Genomic DNA, 24,904 nt, shown 5'->3' with positions numbered 1-24,904 from the left:
AGGCCACTCGGCAGCGGTTGAAAAATCCCACCTTGGTGTCTCCAGGCGTGGATCGAACTCGCGTCGTCCTAAACACAGCACCGTCACTCTACCCACTCAGCCACCACCTCCCCAAAATGCTACACTAAACACTCTATACACTATTCATGCCATGCTAACTCAATCAAGAACAGTACCATTGGTGTTCTGTGTCACAAAGCATAAGAACAAAGGAGCCTACGATGCAATATGGACTTTTCTTGAGAACGAAAGAATTTTAAACCCAGCATCCCTGATGCTTGACTCTGAAAGAGCAGCATTAAATTCTATCAAGATACTTTCCAGAGTCAAATCAGTAGTTGTCTGTTTCACTTTGGGCAATGTGTGTGGTGAAGAATTAAAGCCAAAGGACTTGCCAGCTGGTATGCTCAGTGTCCCGTAAATGAACATGATTAAATCACTTCAAACACTTGCATTCGTTCCTTAACAAGATGTTAGCCACATATATGAACGATTTATGTCTGCACTGGATGAGGAAATGGACAAAATTTCGGGAGACTTTCTAACCTATATCGAGGATATGTGGATTGGAAATGTGCAGCGAGGACAAAGAAGACAGCCCGTATTTCCGCAGGAACTTTGGAATGTACATGAAAGAGTTTTACAAAAGTTGCTTCACACCAACATGTCGATAGGAGGCTGGCACACAGCCTTAGACCTAAGTGTCGCCAGTGAACACCCAACTCTGTGCTGACTATATATATATATATATATATATATATATATATATATATATATATATATATATATATATATATATATATATATATATATATATGGCATATCGCGGATTCTGGAGTCTATGGCAGTTCCTATGTAGTATTGTTTCAGAACCGTATGTTCAGATCACACGGGTAAAACCATCTATGATGCAGTTCGTGGTCTGCCCTGCCAAATGAGCGCAGAGTTGCCAGGTTGGATTTTTTTTCAAGAGGGAAAATCTCATGGTGGCAGTTGAGTTGGTTTTGGGAGGATTTCTATCCCGTCTCTCTCTCTCTCTCTCTCTCTCTCTCTCTCTCTCTCTCTCTCTCTCTCGCTCACTCTTTCTCTCTCTGCATATTTTTGTATTCAGTAAGTTACAAATTATCCTCACTATCAGAATGATCATATATAGCCAAAATTTATAGATGTAAACAAGAAGAATGTTCACAGTCGGCTGCCGTGGCCCTCACTCAAATTCCAAGTCACAGTCATGGCGTGCTCCCCAACCACTCCACATCTATTCCCGTCAATCTTTTCCTCCTCCTTTGCTCCTTTTTTCATATAAAGTGGACCTGGCCCAACTGTCTATTCTGGCAGGCAAAAAAAAGAAAGTGATCTGGCTAACTAGCCTATGAAAGTCTACAGCAGGCGCCACTTCTCCATATGTCAGCCTGCTGGCAAACTGGCTTTTAAAAATCTAAATTGGTGTTCCTAGAGCCTTTCCTTTCTTTTGTCTTTCTTGCTGCCCAGTCCAAAAGGGAAGAAATCAGAGACACGATGTATAAAAAACTAATGAGAGAGAGAGAGAGAATCTTTGAAAGTGGGTGGTCACCACTAATTATTGCATTAATATGCATGCCAAATATTATTTTTGTCGATTTTGGGTTGGCAGGGAAAGTAAATGGTTGGGCGAGACTGGGCGGTTTTTGGGTGGAATGTGGCGGCGGCGCGGCGAGTACAGATCTGTATTATTAGATGTACTTGCTAATAATGTGTGTATTTGTATGTGTTATGTATTTGTGGGAATTTGCCAATAACTATGTGTTTATTTGTATATGCATTATGTATTTGTGGAAATTACGCATTCTATGGAGAATGCGCTTATCGATGCTCGCCGTGACGTGTAAGCTTTGGGAATTGTGGTGGCAGGCAGTGCTGCCTCAGTGGCCAGTCGCTAGGTGGTCAGCGCCTCACATCCACTCGATGCTCTGAGAGCGTAGGGAGGTGGAATGCATCTGTGCATGCATTAAGTGACTCTGATGGTGCTGAAGTGCAGCTTCTGTGTGTTTATAAGGTATGTCATTATTATATATGCAAATTGGGGAAAATGTGGGTTAACTTCATATCACTGGTACTAAGTTTGTAACAGCTGGTTCGCCTATTCATATCATTTGTGATTGGATTACTCTTTTACAATGTACAGTCGTGATATGAAGTGATGTCGCCGTGTACGTTTATTTTCGATCACGCAAGTATCGTTATATATTTTCAAGAGTACCATTATTTTCCTGAATCTTCATCATAACTTAACTAAATGTATTTTAGAAGCTAGAAAAAAAAAATAGAAAAGAAATATTCAATGATGTCTTACGAAGAGTTGTCGAAATATTTTGACACAAAGTGTTTTCGTTCAGCAAGGAACAAGTCAAATGAAGTCCAAATATCGACATATTACTCAAACAGAAAGTAAAATTATCTTTTCATGATCATTGTTGACAACACTAAGTCTAACATATGCACACTATATAGGACATGCATAATTAGTTGATATCCTAAACAAGGATGGTGTAATTGATTTAATTTATACTCTCGTATGATGATGACGTCATCGCCCGCGCACCATACCTATTATTCAGCCCTGACTCACTCTTTGCCTTTCGTGGTCACCATAATGATAACAAAAGCTTTCCGTGGACTTTTAATGCATGATAGTGATCAAGGGAAGATGCCCACAGCCTATAACTACCGAGGGATAGTCGGAGATGGAAAAATAAGAATAAATAGCTTTAGAATAGTCGTGTTTTGTAACTCCAAGCTCCTCACTCTTTGCTGCCGATCGCAAACATCATTGCCTTTCTTGGTCAATATAACGATGACAAAAGCTTCATGTAGACTTTTAATGCTTGGAGGTGATCAGTGGAACATGTCCACAGCTTATAAGTGCCATAGAATAATCAAGGAGGGTGGGGAAATAAAAAAATATGGCTTTGAAATGGAGGTGGTGGTGAGGGCGGGTAGGCTAATCGCAGTGTTGCCAAACATTAGGCTATGGTCGAGTGTTCGTATAGGCGTTCAAAATTTTGATCGTTCAGATAATTATGGCAACCCTGCCTATGAAGGCATTCTTCATTCATCATCGTTACTGAGCAATGTTACTATATATTTCAGTGCCCATGATTATGATAAGAAGCCATCATAGTGAATAAAAGGTATTTAATGTGAAACCTTATTATTTGATCGTTTCTTAATCAATAAAATGCAAAGTAATGCCACTAACTGTCCATTTGCTTTGTGTCATACTGTGCGTGTGTATTAATAACTGCAGAAGACAGTTCATGGAATGACCCAGAATATATATAGATATATATATATATATATATATATATATATATATATATATATATATATATATATATATATATATATATATATATATATATATATATATATATATATATATATATATGAATATGTATATATATATATATATATATATATATATATATATATATATATATATATATATATATATATATATATATATATATATATCGCCTAAATCTGAACAAAGTATAAAAAATGTTTTGTTAAATCACGCACACGAGGGGAGATAAAGTATTTAAATTTTGTGTTCAGGACGGAAGAGAACACATGACATTCGCAGTTGCATTTTTTAAAGCAAATGAATGTATAATTGTAATTAAGGTACTACTATGTTATTTTACCGTGTTTTACATCACAACGTATTATAGATTATCATAAAAGGGAACATTATAACATAAACAATAGATACACATCTCTTCAGTTACCTTCAAATGCTCCTGTACGAAACATTTTGAAAGGGGCGACATCACTTCATATTGCAACTGTACCTTGTAATGTTTGATATTTATATAGGATGTTGGTTTTAGTGATGGTGTTAATGTTGCTGCCAGACAGCTGTTGGGAGGGACCGACGAATCCAGGCAAGTCTGTGCCGATTCACGGGATTTCTGCTTGGTACCAGAGAGGAGGCATTGTTGTAAGTGAACGATTGTTAATGTTTATATGGATAATAGCTGGCCATATGGTGATAGTACTGGTGTTTGTGACCATATGGTGAGAGTACTGATGCCTCTGTGACCCTTATGATGATAGTGATGGTATTTGTGTGACCATCTGGTGATTATGCGGGTGTTTGGTGCAGCGATATGATGATGGTATTTTGTGCTGATGTAATGATGGTAGGGATTTATCATGTATACTAAATGTAATGTTATCTACAGGTCGAGATTAAACTTATTACAGTGAGCCAAGTTTTTTACGTCTGGTACCTGAGCATACAACATCTAGGGGCCGCTTTCAGTCACTTTGTTTTGATCATTACCAATGGCGGCGACTGACGTTATAGTTTTCAACATGAAACTGTCCTATGGGGTAGTGGTGGCTGCAGAGGAAGCGAGAGGTGTTGAGAGTGAGTGGCAAGGTGCGGGGCTAGGCTAACCCCGCAGCCGCCACTACCCCATCGGCCAGTTTTATGTGGAAATACTATAGCAGCAATCGCCGCCATTGGTAACGGTCAAAAACAAAATTACTGTGAAAGCGGCCCCTACACAGCAAGGAGTCGGCTCGTTTACCACACATGTGCTACACAATGGCTTGCAAGCCTGCTGGGAAACCCACGGGCAAGATTAAATTTGCCCACTGACGAAAGAGCAGAAACTGGACGTCATCAGGAGGATTAAGAGAGTGATAGGCAGGAAACAAAGAATTTTCCCCATGTGTGAGCGTATGTGGGATAAAATGGCGGCTAGCCAGTACCAAGTTCTATTTTCCCCATACATACTGAGTGAAAAAGTGAGTGTTGGCAGTGGTCGAGTGGATAAGGTGGTGAGCGTGGGGTCGGACTGATCAACATCAAAATGCAGATAATGCCTGCCGTTACTCAGAATATATATATATATATATATATATATATATATATATATATATATATATATATATATATATATATATATATATATATATATATATATATATATATATATATATATATATATATATATATATATATATATATATATATATATATATATATATATATATATATATATATATATATATATATATTACAACAAAGGAGGCAGCTCAAGGGCACACAGAAAAAGATAACAATAATAAAAAAAAAGCCCGCTACCCGCTGCTCCTGAAAAAGAAACAAAGAGGTGGCGAAAGGAAGATCAAATACGGGAGGAGAGGTGTCCTGATACCTCCTCTTGAAAGAGTTCAAGTCGTAGGCAGGAGGAAATACAGATGAAGGAAGATTGTTCCAGAGTTTACCAGCGTGAGGGATGAAAGAGTGAAGATGCTGGTTAACTCATAAATAAAGTTGTTTGGACAGTATAGGGATGAGCATGAGTAGAAAGTCGAGTGCAGCGGGGGCCAGGGGGGGAGGCATGCAGTTAGCAAGTTCAGAAGAGCAGTCAGCGTGGAAATATCGATAGAAGATAGAAAGAGAGGCAACATTGCGGCAGAATTTAAGAGGTAGAAGACTATCAGTATGAGGAGGAGAGCTGATGAGACGAAGAGCCTTAGCCTCCACTCTGTCCAGAAGAGCTGTGTGGTGGAGCCCCCCACGAGATGCATACTCCATACGAGGCGGACAAGGCCCCTGTATATGGACAGCAACTGTGCAGGGGAGAAGAACTGGCGGAGACGGTACAGAACGCCCAGCCTCGAGGAAGCTGATTTAGTAAGAGATGAGATATGAAGTTTCCAGTTGAGATTTTGAGTTAAGGATAGACCGAGGATGTTTAGTGTTGAGGAAGGTGATAGCTGGGTGTTGTCAAAGAATAGGGGATAGTTGTTTGGAAGATTGTGTCGAGTGGATAGGTGGAGAAACTGTGTTTTTGAGGCGTTGAAGGACACCAGGTTCTTCTTGCCCCAATCGGAAATAATAGTAAGGTCTGAGGCTAAGCGTTCTGCAGCCTCCAGCCTTGAGTCGTTAAGTTCCTGAAGGGTGGGTCTTCTATTAACCCCTTCAATACAAGCAGACAAAACATAACCTCCATGCCATATCCTGGTTTTACAGACTACGTAGAATAGTCCAATGACCATGACGCACATACAGCGTCTCTAGGATATGGTTCGAGAGATGAAATGACTCATATACTGCGTCATGGTACTGAAGAGGTTAAAAGAAGTTGAGTAATGCAGAGTGGAATCATCGGCATAGGAATGGATATGACAGCTCGTTTTGGAAAGAAGATCATCAATGAACAACAGAAAAAGAGTGGGAGATAGGACAGAACCCTGTGGGACACCACTGTTAATAGATTTAGGGGAAGAACAGTGACCGTCTACCACGGCAGAAATAGAACGGTCAGAAAGGAAACTGGAGATAAAGGTACAGAGAGAAGGATAGAAACTGTAGGAGGGTAGTTTAGAAAGCAAAGATTTGTGCCAGACCCTATCAAAAGCTTTTGATATGTCCAGCGCAATAGCAAAAGTTTCACCGAAACGGCTAAGAGAGGATGACCAAGAGTCAGTTAAGAAGGCTAGGAGATCACCAGTAGAATGCCCCTTGCGGAACCCATACTGGCGATCAGATAGAAGGTCTGAAGTGGAAAGGTGCTTTTGAATCTTCCGGTTAAGGATTGATTCAAAAGCTTTAGATAGACAAGAAAGTAAAGCTATAGGACGGTAGTTTGAGGGATTGGAGCGGTCACCCTTCTTAGGTACAGGCTGTATGAAGGCATACTTCCAGCAAGAAGGAAAGGTAGATGTTGACAGGCAGAGGCGAAAGAGTTTGACCAGGCAGGGTGACAGCACGGAGGCACAGTTTTTAAGGACAATAGGAGGCACTCCATCAGGTCCATAAGCCTTCTGAGGATTGAGGCCAGAGAGGGCATAGAAAACATCATTTTGAAGAATCTTTATAACAGGCATAAAGGAGTCAGAGGGGGATGAGTAGCAGGAATATGCCCAGAATCGTCCAGAGTGGAGTTCTTAGAAAAAGTTTGAGAGAAGAGTTCAGCCTTAGAGATAGATGAGACGGCAGTGTTGCCGTCAAGACTGAGGAGTGGAGGGAAAGATGAAGAAGTGAAGTTGGAGGAGATGTTTATGGCTAGATGCCAGAAGTCACGGGAAGAGTTAGAGAAAGCAAGGTTTTGACATTTTCTATTAATGAAAGAATTTTTGGTTAGTCGGAGAATAGATTTGGCACGATTTCGGGCAGAAATGTAAAGTTCATAATTAGCATTAGTTTGAAGGCTCTGGTACCTTTTGTGAGCTACCTCTCTATCATTGACAGCACGAGAACAAGCGTGATTAAACCAAGGCTTTTTAGCGTGAGGAGTAAAGTAATAACGAGGTATGTATGCCTCCATTCCAGAGACAATCACCTCTGTGATGCGCTGAGCACACACAGAGGGGTCTCTATCCTGGAAGCAATAATCATTCCACGGGAAATCGGAAAAGTACATCCTCAGGTGGTCCCACCGAGCTGAAGCAAAATGCCAGAAGCATCGCCTCTTCGGTGGGTCCAGAGGGTGTACAGGAGCGATAGGACAAGATGCAGAAATAAGATTGTGATCGGAGGAGCCCAACGGAGAGAACAGTTTGACAGAATAAGCAGAAGGGTTTGAGGTAAGGAAGAGGTCTAGAATGTTGGGCCGATCTCCAAGACGGTCGGGAATACGTGTAGGGTGCTGGACCAACTGCTCAAGGTCGTTGAGGATAGCAAAGTTGTAGGCTTGTTCACCAGGATGGTCAGTGAAAGCGGATGAAAGCCAAAGCAGGTGGTGAACATTGAAATCTCCTAGGATGGAGATTTCAGCGAAGGGAGAGTGGGTCAAGATGTGCTCCACTTTAGAGTTCAAATAGTCAAAGAATTTTACATAGTTGGTAGAGTTAGGTGAGAGATAAACAGCACAGATGTATTTAGTAATAGCATGACAGTGAAGTCTTAGCCAGATGGTGGAAAATTCAGAAGAGTCAAGGTCGTGGGCACGAGAGCAAGTGATGTCGTTGCGCACGTAGGCGCAACATCCAGCTTTGGATTGAAATTTATATTATATATATATATATATATATATATATATATATATATATATATATATATATATATATATATATATATATATATATATATATATATATATATATATATATATATATATATATATATATATATATATATATATATATATATATATATATATATATATATATATATATATATATATATATATATATATATATATATATATATATATATATATATATATATATATATATATATATATATATATATATATATATATATATATATATATATATATATATATATATATATATATATATATATATATATATATATATATATATATATATATATATATATATATATATATATTAAATATATGTAAATAATGGTATATGGGCGGTCAGCCACATTTTTTAACTTAGTTTCCAATGTAATAAACTGCTTTTTCGAGTTCTTTGGAGGCCATAATAACAACAACAGCAACTATAGCCCACAGGCTAGCTTGCACACAACACAGACACAGCTTGTGAGAGCAATGGCTGCTTTAGACGTACTGATGAGGAGAACACGTGGAGCCGTCTCACAGAGTAGAGTTGCCAGATTGCGCCATTGTTTATTTCCCTTCCTTCGAAGTGAGTAACAGCAAGTTCATTATTTGGTAGGAAATGGATGTTAGCGAAGTCGGGAACATGAAATGAATGAAAAAAACTTCTCTTACCCGGAGTCAAGTCACCGCTCCCGTGCTCCACCCCCAAAGGGGGGAGGGAGGAAGAAGGAGTCGCATATGAGGTGGTTCAAGATATCCCAAGTTCGCATATCAGGCGACCCCCCTGTATATATATATATATATATATATATATATATATATATATATATATATATATATATATATATATATATATATATATCTATATATATATATATATATATATATATATATATATATATATATATATATATATATATATATATATATATATATATATATATATATATATATATATATATATATATATATATATATATATATATATTATATAAATAAAGAAAGTTGTTTTTAGCATTGAGAAATATCCATTAGGCACATTGTCCATATGTATAATGTTCAGTAGGCACACTGTCTGTAGACAAACTGTCCAGCCACGGTCTGCCTCCTTTGTTATAAAAAATATTAAATTACATTCTTTTGCCTTCACTACATACACACTTATTCTATTACCTTTTTTCGCTTCTGCATAGCTCTAGCTACTGACATCCAGTGCTCGGGGCCATGGGAGCTGTAGTTGGAAAGCACGGTGCTCTCTTGGATCAGCTGTGAGGCCACGGGGAGTGTGGGCATGAAGAGTGACTCTGTGTCTTCTGTGTCTTTATCCTCTTCCTCTTCTTCACTTTCTATCCAAAAGCTCCTCATTACCTTGGAGGCCTGCCAAAAATGTTGAAAGTCTTACATTACTACCAATCTCCTTAAATACAACTGACCGCCATATATCACTCAAATAGGAATATAAAATAGTAAATAAGTGAATGAATACATCAACTTATATAAATTATACATTCGTGAACATTTGAAATATACGTAAATCTATTAATCAATTGATATTTTACTCTTTTTTTTTTATCAAGAAAAGTATATAGTATACCTTTGATGTGATGACTGCACCACTAATGTTGGTGCTGGTGACAGTTGTTGGCCTCTCTGGAGCAGTGGCTGCAGTCTCCTGTGGGATGAATGAATGAACGAATGAAAGAAGGAATAGAGAGGTAAATGAATTAATAAGTAATGAATGACAGAAAAGACAGAAAACTGGAGGAAACAAAATGAGGTATATGCTGCTTAGTAATGATTAGTGGTTTAATAGTCAGGCTCTTCATGCTGGGAAATGATGCTAATTCAAATAGTTACAACTGGAAGAAGGAAGTGGAGGAGCAAAACATTAAAAAAACTTTCACAATGATGGAAATAAAGTTGATCACAGAACACCCACCGTTATGCCAGATTCTTGCAGGCTGGTCTTGGCAGCCTTTGCGGCAAGGGAGCTGGAGGACCGCTGGGGGAGGGCTGGCAGGAGATCCCACATGTCCTCAGGGTCAGGTTCCTCCTCCGTTTGACCGTCCACTGGTACCCTGGTTGAAGCCGAAGTCATTATCTCTGGAACATTCTTCATGATGGAGTTATTGATGAGGCCTTGGATGTAGGAACTGCTAGTGGTCAGGCTTCGCTGGTGTCCACCTGCAGTTCTCCTAATGGTTCTTTGGGTATTCAGGGAAACATATGGTGATCCATGTTTTACAGAATTTGTGTTGTCTTTCTTGTCTTCTGACATGGGCACAGGCTTGAGCGGTTCCATAATAAGGATGTCATCGTCACTATCGAATATAACTTTGCTCACTGACTCTCTGTGCTTTGGTCTGTAATTCCTTCTTTTCAGCCTTTCTCGTGTCCGATGGAGGGAGCTCTTCTTTTTCTGGGTTGCACTAAATTCTGAAATCATGTCATCTTCATCACTATCAGTAAGCGATCCGTCTTCATCCTGTGACTCTGACTCTGACCCATCGGAAGAAAGACTTCTGTCAGAGACTTCTAGGTCACGTGCTTTTTTTGGCTTACTTGGTGATTCACCGGTGTTTGGAGGTTCATGCCGCATAAACTGACCTGTAACTTTATCTGTTCCTGCATCTGGATCAACATGTAATCTCTTCAGCACATTGCCTTCACTGCTGGGAACAATGCCGCTATTCTGCCCAGGTGACAACATGGCATCTATGGCCAGGTGTGTTGCAACAGAAGCCTTGGCGGGCACGCTTGACTCATTCCTTTGTCTCTTCGGTGACTTGACTGCGTTTGAGCTGTGCTCCCTTTTTCGGCTGTTATTCTGTCCCATCTTTTTCACTGTAGGATGTTCAACAGTTGACTCAGACTGTTGCATCGCCTTATGATGGAGTGAGGATTCAGTTCTTGTGCTACTCCTTGCTTTCTTATCCACTGTCTGCTGTTTTTCTATGTTTTTTTTCTGTTTTTCTTTGTTGTTAGTTTTTTTAGCTGTTTGATCAACCTTTTTTCTTCTCTCTATGTTAGTAATTTTGTTGACAGTTTGTTCTACTTGTGTGTTTGCTTCCATGTTGCTGCCAGTATGAGTTCTTGTTCTCTGTTCTCTTCCTTGGGCTTTTTTCTTCTCTTTTTTGGAAGTCTTTCCTGTAGTTGCTTCTGTTTCCTTGCCAGAACTAGTTTCCCTGGGCGAGTTTTGATTTACCATGATAAGCATCGTGTCCATGGTGTCAAGGAGGCAGATTATATACTTCCCATATTCAACCCTATGCAGAATACCAGCAGTCCCTCCCACTGCCTCCTGCACCAGCTTCACAATACCATCACTGCTGTCTTCAGGTCTTTGCTCCTCCTCTTCTGCACCTCTAATACTGCACACTATCCTGGTTTCATTTGTTTTATTTATAGACTGGATGGCCTCCCTGCCCCCACCAAGCCTTCTCAGCACTACACTACAGTCTTGAGTGTGGATCTTAAGAATCCCTGTTGCTTTCTGTTTCAATGGTCTGCCTCTCTTTTGTGGCACATTGTTTTCATCACCTGACCTTGTGTTTGAAGTTTTGTCCTTGGTGGGGTTCACACTCAATGTTGTATTCTTCTTGAGTGGCCTGCCTCTCCGTTTGGGTTCTTTGTTTTCATCTGGTGACCTTGTGTTTGAAGTTTTGTCCTTGGTGGGGTTCACACTCAATGTAGTATTTTTCTTGAGTGGCCTGCCTCTCCGTTTGGGTTCTTTGTTTTCATCTGGTGACCTTGTGTTTGAAGTTTTGTCCTCGGTGGGGTTCACACTCAATGTTGTATTCTTCTTGAGTGGCCTGCCTCTCCGTTTGGGTTCATTGTTTTCATCAGGTGACCTTTTGTTTGAAATCTTGTCCTGGGTGGGGTTCAGACTCAATGTTGTATTCTTCTTGAGTGGCCTCCCTCTCCGTTTGGGCTCATTGTTTTCATCAGGTGACCTTTTGTTTGAAGTTATGTCCTGGGTGGGGTTCACTCTCAATGTTATATTCTTCTTGGATGGCCTCCCTCTCCGTTTGGGCTCATTGTTTTCATCAGGTGACCTTTTGTTTGAAATCTTGTCCTGGGTGGGGTTCACACTCAATGTTGTATTCTTCTTGAGTGGCCTGCCTCTCCGTTTGGGTTCGTTCCTTGGGTTGTTCTGCTTCGGATTTTTTTGACTCTCTGCCGCCACTTTTGCTTTGGGCTGTCTACCTCTCTTCCTTGATATATCACCCTCATCGCTCACCTTCTGCACTGACTTTTGTTTGGGCAATCTACATCTTTTCTTTGATATATTACCCTCATCATTCACCTCCAGGACTGACTTTCTTTTGGGAGGTCTACCTCTTCTTCTTGGTAAGTTGCTCACATCTGAAAGCCTGTCCTGCACAGAAAGCTGCCTCAAATCAGCAGTTTTGTTTTGGGAAAGGCTTACTTCATCCACAGGTGCTTTTGCTTCCTTTCGAGACTTGTTTTCATCAGATGACCCCACTGTGTTTGTAATAAGATTATCAGAAAGTTTTCTTTTTTTATGCAATCTGCTGGGTAATTTCACCCTGGCATGGTAATGAGAGCCATCCCAAGTGGGGTCATCCTCATCAACCTCATCATCTATCTCCTCACATATAAAGTCATCACTTAACCCAAGCTGTTGTTTCCTCCTCTGCAGTGATTCCTCCACCTCTCTAACAAGGTCATCCTCAACATAAGATGAATCTTGCCTTAATGAGATGGCTGGGGAGACAGTGCTGGTTTTTATGGTTGCACCTGTCCTGGAAAGGTTCTTCTGGGGGTATAAGGGAGATGAACTTGGTTTGTTTTTGCTGTTGTGTGGGGACAGGTAGGGACATTCATCTAGTGGAGGAGGAAGTCCGTGTGCCAGGGAAATGTACCGCTCAATAACCTGGTTGTATGCTGTTTTATTCCTGTTGAGGGTATCATGAAGTGCCTCTGTCTGAAAAAGAAATTGTAATAGAATTAGAGAATATATATGCCAGTCAGCTTTCAACATAAGTCTACATACAGCAATATACTGAAGGTAATAATAAAGTTCTCATATCCATTTCTTTCTCATCATTCTTCCCATATTCAGTCCATCCCAAAGTTATCAATCACGCAAAATTATAAAATTTTCAGCATGTTGCACTTACTGAGCCTCAAACCATCTGTGCTGACTAGTTTATATATATATATATATATATATATATATATATATATATATATATATATATATATATATATATATATATATATATATATAAATGAATACAGTAAACTATCTATAAATCACACTTCTATACTCCAGGTATTGGATAAGGTGTTTTCAGTAGTGTCACCGACAAGTCAGACGGATGCATACAAAAGCAAATGAGACCAAAAGTGCTCAGTGATATGTTTGCCCAAAAGGCAAGCACTTTTCATTGGCCAATCAGCGAGTAGTAGCCACAGCACCATAGCAGTGCCATTTTTGAAGAATGAAATATAGAATATAATGCTCTTTGAGACCCAGAAAGTTGGTGTTGAATAAAGAAAAAAAAAATTTCTTGTCATATCACATTAAGAAAAACTGAAAATGACATAAGGCAAGGGAAAGAATGGAAGATGCTGCATTTTCTGATTGCATTTCGCATCTTTTTGGCCTTTAGGCAGCGTTGTCCAACTATTTCGTAGCTGTGACTTTAATCCCGGAGAAATGCTATTTTTTTTGTATGCTGGTGCATTTCTTGCATCATCTCTTAACATAATCATCATGTGCAGGTGAGGAAATATATATTTTTGCAATATTATAGATGACATCAATCTAAAACAAGGAGAAAATTAAAGTTGGCTCAGAACTCATACATGCAAACTGTAAACATAACTCTTTCCACAGAGAAAGCATCTGCTGCTGGATGAGGGGCATATACAAAGGATTAAGCACAGGTGATCTGTATTCTGTAGTCATCCTCTAGGAACAAATCGTCAAATTCCTCCATCTTCCTACTTACGATAGTGTGCACTCTGTACTTGAATCTGAAGTGATGTACATGGCATTTTTTCCCGGGCGGTGGTGCCTGTCGTCTGGCAGCAGGGCTGTAATTCATTTTCAGCACTAACGCTGTGTTGTATGCTTCCGTTTGGCTTGTCAGTGACATTACTGAAATGCTTTTAAATTAGACTCTTTCAGGGGTCCAGAGACATATCCATAAATCAGACCCAAATCCCTCACAAAGACATGTTAGGGAATAATCTAGTTCTAGTAAATCACCATGCAGAGAACCACCAACATGCCAGCATCTCTCCCCCATGGACACCACCCCAAGCACCACCAACACCACATTCTCAAACTAACAGAACTCCACCTTAACCCATCAGATACTATCCTGCTGTTATAAAAATAGTAACCAATCTCCATTTACTTATTAAAACCTCAGAAACAACTGACTTGCAATGGAAATTGTGATCAGAGTGATGAGTGACACATTAAAATCTTTCAGATAAATATTGTGTTAATCAATGGAATGATTTTAAATATAATTTTTTAGCATTAACCCGTAAGAGGTCAACCACGTACATGTACCTGAAACCCGTGGTTACTATCTGTGGTCAATCACGTATACAGGTAACTCTCGATTTACGCGAGTATTGTGTCCTTGAAGAGGTCGCGAAAATCAAAAACAATTTAAATCAAACAAAAGGTAGGTTTCTATCAAAAAATAAATATTCACATCATTCAGTGGAGAGAGAGAGAGAGAGAGAGAGAGAGAGAGAGAGAGAGAGAGAGAGAGAGAGAGAGAGAGAGAGAGAGAGAGAGAATATCAAAATCACAGAGATATACACTCACTCACTCACTCTCACACACACTCGTGTGAGGAAGAAATGAGGGACACCATGAGCGACTGGCTAGTATTGGTACCGGTACCGAGCAGTCTGGTACCGGTACCGTACTGTATTGCTGGTACCATTAGTACCGGTACTGGTACTGGTACCTGCCCACCCCTATTGTTGAGTAGCGTGGCAGTGTGGGTACTGTATTGTTGTTGGAGTGGCGCGCGGGAAGAACTGAGCTCAGCTGTGTGGCCGCGGCGCCGTGTGAGTCCAGTTGCGTGAGACATCTGGTGGCCACTCCATAAAATATCGCGTATAAGTGAAAAAAACTTGTAAATTAAACATTGTGAAAAAGTGCTCTAATTTTGCATATTGAATAATTTTTGTATGAAAACATGTGTTTTTCTTTATGAATAAGTATCCATTATACACATATATTTCGTAGATGAAAAAAAATAGATAAAACGATGCAAAAAAAATAAATAAATAAATAAAAAATGTAGCCTCGCTCCAAAATCGTACGTCTAGCAGCATCACTGAGGGAGCCAAATTTAAAGCCCCAGCAGGACATTTAAAAATGGCAATTTCGAACTTTAACTTTTTTTTTATATTTTTGTAACCATTTTGAGTTATATGAGATAAAAAAAGAAAATTGCATTTTTAGTGACTTGGACGAGTATAAGGTAGGTAAATCAATGCTGACCTCTTACGGGTTAATACCTCAGCCCGTGTGAACAAGGTCACCCAACCACTAGTTTCTCCAGAGATTCAAAGTCGGCTACATTTCACGGGAAACTCATCGAAATTCTAGTCAGAAACTCAGTCACCAACATGTCGGTTACTCGTGTGGTTGGTAAGGTGTGGTCACAAGAAGAAGAAGAGCGTATCAGCTGTTCGGTTCAGTAGCTCTCCACGTGTTTATTCCAGTACTGCAAAGAGTTACATGAAACTACAGGAAATCCCCTATATACGAAAGGGTTAGGGACTGAAAAAACCTTTCGTTTATCGATTTTTCGTATATCGAAGCCATTTCCCCCATAGGATTGTTAATAAATAGGGGGGTTAGGGACCAGCGCCAGCAAAAAAAAAAAAAAAAAACAAAAAAGAAGTTAAATATAACTATGCTTAAAAGCAATTTACTACTCACAATACAATGAAACGCAAGGCTCATAAATAATTAAAAACAATTACCATTTCCTGTTCCTTTACTGTTATAGAAATGCATTACATATGTTAGGACAATCCCCTCTAACTCGTCACTACAACTCATCACTTAACATTGCCAATGTTTACTTCCCAAGCTGTGAAAGGCCAGTTTCATCATCACTACTACTATTATCACCACCACCATCACCTTCATCACCACCACCATCTTTGTCACCACCACCATGTTAATCACCACCACCACCACCACCTTCACCACCAACACTTCTTTCATCACCACCACAACCTTGATCACCACCACCATCACCTTCATCACCACAACCACATTCATAACCCCCACCACCTTCATCTCCACTACCACCACTTTTATCATCACCATCACCTTCGTCACCACCACCTCCTTCATCACCACCACCAACACCATGTTTACCAATACTACGTAGAAATTCAAATTGTGGGAGATGGCACTAGGGGGAACCAACCTTTAGTCAGTGGTGGGGGGACGAGGTGCGCAAATGGCAAGACCACCTGCGCAAATGGTGAGACAATAGCCGCAAATTAATGGTGCGCAAATGGTGAGACAATAGCCGCAAATTAATGGTGCGCAAATGGTGAGGTTTTACTGTAGTATATTCAGATATTCATTATTTCCCCGTAGCATCCAAGAGTGGAATCATCTCCCATCTCTTGTAGTTAATAGTCCCACTTTTGACACATTTAGGAATAGGATCATCAGTCATTATCTCCCCAATCCTGGCCCTTCACCATGTCCCAATACCTTTCCTTGTCCTAACCGATATCCTAATCCTGTCCTGGCCCCTTGAATCCCCCGCACAACCCCCGCATATCATGCCACCCAAGAGTGCCCCTCTGTGGGTCCCCTAGAAATTAAATGAAATTAAACTGCCTGTAGGTACTCTGGTCCTATTCTTAAATGTGTCGGGCTCCCATTATGACTATTTTCTTAAGCAACAGAGAAAATTAACTGGATTTTCATGGCTGATATTCATGTTTATGGTGCAGGAGTCCTGTAAAACTATCACTAGAATCACGAACCAGTCCATGAAAACTCCAGCAGCTTCTACGAGAAACTTTTTGAACGGGCGAACTGAGATGCAGATACGTTTAACCCTAGATTGGTATCACTGTAATTTTGATACGTGAAAGGTATGACCGGTCCATATGGACCGGCTGAGAAAAATAATAGAATCAAATACAATCAGTAATTTTAATGAGCTATGCATATACAGATATGACAAAATAGATAATTTTGACTGACATCAGAGTAATTATAACTATATTAGCTAATAAGTACAATTGTAGTAAATAAAGAAATAAAATTACTTCCACATTACTGGTTGCCTTTCGAAAATATTTCTAAAAAATACAATAGAGGCATATATTGAATAAAACCTAGAAAATGATAAGGTTGGAGACTTGATCTTCACTACACAGGACCACAGAACCCTGTACAGAACAAAAAATGTGGTGCCTGGAACATATGAAAATATATAACATGGATGGTATCACTAGGTCCACCTGGGATCATAGTATACCCTGTATAGCAGTGGGAGCGCAGATCGAGTACGTGCGTCCTGACTCACAGTCAGAAGCAGTCTGGCGTGCGACAAGAAGGACCAGCAACACTATACATGGACTGCCGAGAGAAATACAGTAATCCCTCGCCATATCGCGGTTCACTTATCGCGGTCTCGCTGTATCGCGGATTTTAAAATTGTAAATATTTAGTTTCGTATCGCGAATTTTTTGCTATATCGCGGAATTTTGCAGTATAGAGGTATTTTAATATATTTATTATTTTACTTTGCAGTAAAAGAAGCATTTTCTAGCCTTAAAAAATTGTAAACAATATTAGAAAAATTAAGAAAGTATTAATAAGAACATATTAAAATAATATTAAATTGAAATAAAATACGTAGCCCACTGCAGATAAGTAGACAAAGACTCGCACGTATGTAAAACGCAGCTATGGCCACTTCCGTTTGAGCTAGTTTGCCCACGTGTGATCGTACACGGCACACTATTGGTCGATGGATGGGAGGTGACCAACCAGAGCACTGTGTTCTGTATCCTGGGCGCTGATTGGCTCAGCGACCGTAGCATTTGTTGGTTCGTGAGTGGTTAGCTCGAAGACAAATGGAGAGTGTGTTACAGCTTGCTACCGTTAAATGCTCGAGAAGTTGGCAGTGAGGACCCAGACAGGGTGAGGCAATGACTACACTTGAACAAGACTAAAGTCCTAAACTTGCTCAAAATGATTACTCCAAGCTTATATACAGGAAATCCCCGATATACGAAAGCTCGATGTACGAAAATTCGGATATACGAAAGTGAAAAATATAGGACAATTTTCGGTTCACGAAAGACATGCTTCGCATATACGAAAAGTACGACAGTTTCCGCGCCCACTGTTTCGTACGTGCGCATGTGCGTATGCTTGCTTGCATGCATGCATGTGTGTGTGTGTGTGTGTGTGTGTGTGTGTGTGTGTGTGATTTTCAAAAGTCTTGATAGTAAAGCATAAACTGTTTTTATATTCCAGTCAAATTTCATTATATATTTATGGATGTGAGAAAAAGAGAGAGAGAGAGAGAGAGAGAGAGAGAGAGAGAGAGAGAGAGAGAGAGAGAGAGAGAGAGAGAGAGAGAGAGAGACGGGAGGGGGGCACACCCTGACCACTGGGAGTGACCTCCTGCAGGGGTATGGGGATAAAGACATCCCACACCTCACTCACGGGGAAAAGGGATTGGGATTATAATTATCATTCATTCACATACTTCAATATCTAGCTAATTATAGGTGTGTGTGTGTGTGTGTGTGTGTGTATATATATATATATATATATATATATATATATATATATATATATATATATATATATATATATATATATATATTATATATATACACACACACACACATTTATACATATATACATATACAGCCACACCCACACACCCACACCTGCATACGTGTACGCACAAGCCTGCAAAAGTTTCTCATGTTTTCCACCCAGGATGGAAAACAAAATTTTAATCTCAAATACTTCCCAGCTGTTTCTCAGGACCGCCCACACCAGGAAAGTTTGTATGGAAACTCAGCTTTGACATTTCGAAGGTGTTAATGAGGCTTGTAAAAGGATCTTCGCCTGTCAGATTATAGCTGCAGGCTGATGGAAGCTGGAATGGCTTTTCTGTGCCTGGTATCGATTCGTGGTATTTTGGGAGCCACCATTCATAATAGTTCTTCAAAATCTGTGGTCGACCTTCCAAGAAAATTATTAATTAATTAAACCCTGCTCCATTAACTCTCGGCTCCGCCAAAAGTAGGTCATTCTGTAATGCTCAACTTTCTATAAACGACCGTAACCATACGCGTTTCCTTGTCTTCTTCTTGCTCTCCAGTGAGTGCAATAATAAATAAAACACAGAGGCCATTGCAGCAGTCTCTGCACACACCAACATCCTGAAAACAACCCTGAGGTGTGGACACGAAATATTATTACCCGAGGGTATTCAAACGTATCCCAGTGGTTTACCGAAACACTTGGGAAACATCTGGGATACATTGTTGTCATACAAAGATTCCTGGTGTGTACGCGCCTTTATTCACTCACACACACACACGCACACACACACATTCCATCCCTACCTGCTCTGAGAATCCTGCTTTACTCTCAGAGAGCACCAAACTCCCCTACTTCCCCTCCTAATCTTTTTTTCCAATTCTTTAAACGTTTCCTCCTCCTTTTCTTCTTCGTTTTCCTTAATATGCTCAGTGCTCCTCCCTCCCCATTCATTCACCACCACTCTCTCCTTCAACCCCTCTCTCTCTCTCTCTCTCTCTCTCTCTCTCTCTCTCTCTCTCTGTAAGAACACCACACATTCTGTGCGTGTTTATATCTATAATAAACCTCATTTTCAAAGATTCCGCAGAATTAAAATACAGTCGTCCCTCAAATAGTACGGGGGTTAGGGACCCAGGACCCCCGTACTATTCGAAAATCCGTATAAAATTAGTGCCCCCCTAGAAACACTCCTGGGTACTCCTACGGAGTCCTGAGTCCCACCTGGCTCAGCTGTTACCCACGGGTCTAAGTTGCCAGTTATGCATTTCTTGCTGCAGTCACTGTAGTGTTACCATGCAGGGGGGGGGTCGACGGGGGCGAAGCCCCCCCCCGTTAGAGGTCAGGATATTTAAAATTCAGTTGGAGTAGTTTAATTATGCGTCCCTGAACTTTATAATATGGAGGCGTAATGTATTTCGGAGGCGCGGAGTCAATCTCCATAATTACCGTTTCGTATCTTATTTCAAGTATGAATTAGAGAGCAATAGAAACTGTGGTAGAGAGTAAGAGAGAGTGTGAGTGTATGACATGGCTTGCTCACTGGCAATGTGGAAGGCAGCGCTGCCAGGATGGCTCCATTGCCCAGCGTGGAAATACTACAGCAGAAAATGCATAACTGGTAATTTTGGCCGGCGAGTAGAAGCTGAGCCAAGCGGTAACGGTAACTTCTTCTAAATCTGAATTTCTCTGCAAGGTGAATACCTTTCTCGAAAGCTTTGGGGTGCATTCAGTAGGTGTTTTGGCTTGTCTCTTGAGCCCCATGTTCATGTTATGTGGTAATTCAGAAGTGTAGCTGAGGTTGTGCACACACACAGACTTAGGGAAAGTGCATAGGTTTCAATCTGGCAAAACAGTGTTCCTGATGTGCACACACACGGACTGAGGGGGTGTGCATGGGTCCTGGGAGGCAGTCTGGTGGAGCAGTGTTGACACTCACGCCATGCTACTTGGTGCGATGAGTGGGAAATTAAAAAATCCTAAAAAAATCTTCTATGACAATCCGTATAAAACCGAAACCGTACTGTTGGAAACTGTACTATTTGAGGGACGACTGTAATGAAAAATGGATCAGCTTATGGAAAGGAAAAACTTAACAATCAGTGCGTATAGAGGATATGAAAGCCGCTCGAAGAATCCATCATAAACTGGTTAATTAGTTATAATTACTTGACACTTCCTGCCTACTATTGTTTGCATACTCCCCATGGTCCTCCCTTATCCTCTCTTCTTCCTCATTCCTCCTCCTCCTCGTCTCCTGGCAGGTGTGCTCGCTCTCTCTCTCTCTCTCTCTCTCTCTCTCTCTCTTTTTCTCGTGTTTGTGGCTGAGTATGTTTGTGTGTTAGTTTCTTCGTTTGTTTGTGTGTGCGTGTATGAATAAGAGAGAGAGAGAGAGAGAGAGAGAGAGAGAGAGAGAGAGAGAGAGAGAATTACATAGATAACCAGACTACACAGGCCCTAAGGCCCAAACTAGGTGGTCTGTCCTAAACCTAAGTGACAGTTGTTATGCGGCCACCATGGCGTTGAAACTGACCTAGTGAACATTTAGATGGAGGAGATAGCGGTCAAGATTATTCTTAAACGATGCAATCGAGTTACACTGCACCACTGATGGTGGTAATCTGTTCCAGTCTCGAACGACAGCATTAGTGAAGAAGAATTTTGTGCAATCTGAATGAACTCGTCTACATTTGAGTTTAGCGCCATTATTTCTCGTTCGCGTTGAATCATCCATCACAAACAGCTTGGTTGGATCCACGTTGGTGAAACCGTTAAGTATTTTAAAGCACTCGATCAGTTTTCCTCTGAGGCGGTGTTTTTCAGGAGAAAACAAGTTTAGATGTGACAGCCTTTCCTCATAGGGTTTGTTTCATAATGAAGGAATCATCTTGGTTGCTCTACGCTGAACACCTTCTAATTTAGCAATGTCTTTCGCATGGTGGGGAGACCAAAACTGCACGGCATACTCCAAATGAGATCTGACGAAACTATTATACAAAGGTAGTATAACATTTTTATTCTTGAATGAAAAATTTCTCTTAACCAAACCTATCATCCTGTTTGCTTTTTTAACGGACTCGTTGCACTGCTGGGAAAACTTGAGGTTAGACGCGACTGTAACGCCAAGATCTTTGACCGAGTGAACGCTTTTAACTTTAACGCCGCACATTTCATAGTCCTTCTTTATATTTCTAGATCCAACCTGCAGAATCTGGCACTTGTTTATATTAACCCGCCGTCTGCCAGCGCCGTTTATATACGGTCTAACCCTATGCCGCGGACAATGCCAGCGCCGTATATATACGGTCTGATATTAAAAAATCATTATAAATCGAAGTTGAAAGATAAAGCAAAGATATCCCGTAGGCATCACGTTTGAACTTTGGCGGGCTGGGCGCTACCCATGTGAGTCACCCAGCCCCCACCAGCATATGCGGGCATCGCTTAGCCAGTATCTCCCTGTGCTTCACTGAGTGGCGACATAAGCGCGACCAAGGCTTAGAGATGAAGACATTTGGGAGCTGTATACATAACTGCCCTGAGGATGGGGATGTGTAAATATGTTATTATGTAGTGCAGAACATGACAGCAACCACAGAAAAATATATAGTGAAAACACTACAAAAAACGTATGTTTACAAGATATCCGCTACTTATTCGCGTGTCCTATAGCGCCCCCGCCCATCACTGTGCCCATGAACAACGCCCACAGGTTCAGTGATCATGGTGGTAAAAACTCAGAACAATTGGTTTAGTGTGTACGGAGTAACAAATAGTCCAACGAAAACATTCGTTAGTGTTCTGTGTAAAAATAAAGTCTACGGATCCTGCGCATACTTTTTCACGGCCACGACGAGACATAACGGAGGCAAAATTCATCCGTTCCAGGCTTCGGTGAGTACTTATATTGATGTTTTCCATGTTTTTGCATGATTCTGAACCTATCTAGGTAATTTTTGAAAAGTCGAAAAAAAGCCGGCACTGGGGTTGGCTACAGGTCTTCAAATAGCCGGCAGACGGCGGGTTAAAAGGCATTTCCCATTTTACTGACCAATCTTATATTTTACGCAAGTCTTCTTGTAGGCTCTGCCCGTCACATTCCGTAAGTACCGCATTGCCAATTTTCGTGTCGTCTGCAAACTTACTAGAGAAATAATTGAGACCAAGGTCAATGTCGTTGATGTAAATGACGAAGAGAACGGGTCCCAGGACAGAGCCTTGGGGGACACCACTAGTGACTGGCAATCACTCAGAGGCCACTCCATTTATTACAACTCTTTGCTTTCTATTGCTTACCCAGTGCTTGATCCATTCGTGAAGCTTACCCCCGATACCTATTTCCTTGATTTTATGAAGCAACTTGTAGTGTGGGACTTTATCAAATGCCTTCTGGAAGTCCAAATAAATCATTTCAAGTGATTTAGAAACATCATAGACTGCACGTTAATAGATTCGACTGTTGTTACGGAAACCATGTTGCGAGTCCAGGATTGGCGACGTAGTGAACTACTTTATCTCGAATAATTGTCTCAAATAATCTACCAATAATTGAAGTTAAACTGATTGGCCTGTAATTATCCGGTAATTTTTGGTCACCTTTTTTGAAAATGGGTGTTACGTTAGCCTTTTTCCAATCACTAGGAACGATACCATGGTGCAAAGACATATTAAACAGCATTGTTAAAGGTCTGAGTATCTCTCTTGTTATTTCTTTAAGTAATTTCAGATATATTTTATCAGATCCTGGACTTTTGTTAGTTTTAAGTAACTGTAGCACTTTGAGAACCTCATCTGTACTGATTTCAAAGTCAGGGAGGGTATGACTGGGATTTTCAATCATGTTAGGAACAGCAGCAGTATCGGTAGAACTACTATTAAAAACTGAGGCGAAATAAGAATTTAACATGTTCGCTATGAGTTGGCTGTCTGTCACGATATTGCCCAAATTATCTGTTAATGGGCCAATCCCACTTCGAATCTCTTTTGCTGTTTATATATCTAAAAACTTTTAGGATCTGACTTGCAATTTACCGCAATGTTTACATCGTACCTCCATTTCGCCTGTTTGATTAAACTTTTGACTTGTCTTGCTTCGTAGTACTGTTTACTATTTTCGGCAGAGTTATTGGTTTTCTTTTGCCTACATACAAGTTCCTCTTTTGGAGAGCAAGTTTGATTTCATTATTAAAGCACGGAGGATTTTTAACTTTTCGGAGCTTTTCACAAGATTGCACGGTTTTATTTAGTTCAGTTAGTAATCGAGCTTTAAAGTCTTGCCAAGATTCTTCGACGTCGATGTTGGATACTAATTGAAAGTTCGTTAATGACTGTCTTATTCTTTCAAAATCCACTCTTTTAAAATTGGGAACCAATACCTTATTCTCTGCAATCCTTGTTTGAGCTCTAATGTCGAGACGCACCAGTCTATGATCGCATGATCCGAGGTGTTCGCCAATGCTAACATTGTCAACTAAGTTCTCTTAGGTTACTAATACAAGATCAAGAACATTATTATTGCGCGTTGGTTCACTAACCATTTGGCTAAGACAGTTATTTTCAATGATGTCTAACATCCTGTGCGATTCACCCTCAGATCCCGTGAGTGTCTGTCAGTCTATATGCGGTAGATTAAAATCGCCCAAAATCAACTCATCACTGATGTTTCAGAGTTCTTTGCAAAACATTATATATTATTTCATCATCCTCGCGTGATTGGCCTGGAGGCCTATAAGTGACGGATATGTTGATTTTCAATTGATTGGTATTTGTACTCACGCTCAAGTGTTCTACAGTACTGTCCTTTGGTGTTTTATCAACGGGCTGTAAGCTACTTTTGACATAAAGAGCCGCTCCTCCACCTCTACGATTAACTCGGTCTTCAATGAAAAATATAAAGTTATCTATATTATATTCAGAAATTAAGCTATTATTAGCGGTGTCAATAAATGTTTCAGTTACGTCAATTACATTAAAGTCTTCTGTTTTAGTTAGGCACTGCAATTCATCGATCTTATTTCTTTAAGCTTCGAGCGTCAAAGCT

General features: G+C 40.2%; 1 protein-coding gene across 1 annotated transcript; it reads right to left on the bottom strand.

The window, feature by feature from the left end:
* Positions 1-1,987: 1,987 nt before the first annotated feature.
* LOC126987666 (chromodomain-helicase-DNA-binding protein 4-like) lies at positions 1,988-12,976 on the bottom strand. Its single transcript, XM_050844793.1, has 4 exons — positions 9,973-12,976; positions 9,628-9,705; positions 9,207-9,410; positions 1,988-2,020 (listed from the first exon to the last, which is right to left on the bottom strand). Exons 1-4 carry the CDS (start codon positions 11,257-11,259, stop codon positions 1,988-1,990), a joined length of 1,602 nt encoding a protein of 533 aa, XP_050700750.1. The 5' UTR covers positions 11,260-12,976.
* Between the last annotated feature and the right edge of the window lie 11,928 nt (positions 12,977-24,904).

Source organism: Eriocheir sinensis, chromosome 66 (genome assembly GCF_024679095.1).
Source record: "Eriocheir sinensis breed Jianghai 21 chromosome 66, ASM2467909v1, whole genome shotgun sequence".
Lineage (NCBI taxonomy): Eukaryota > Metazoa > Arthropoda > Malacostraca > Decapoda > Varunidae > Eriocheir > Eriocheir sinensis.
This window is presented reverse-complemented; position numbering and strand designations above follow the sequence as displayed.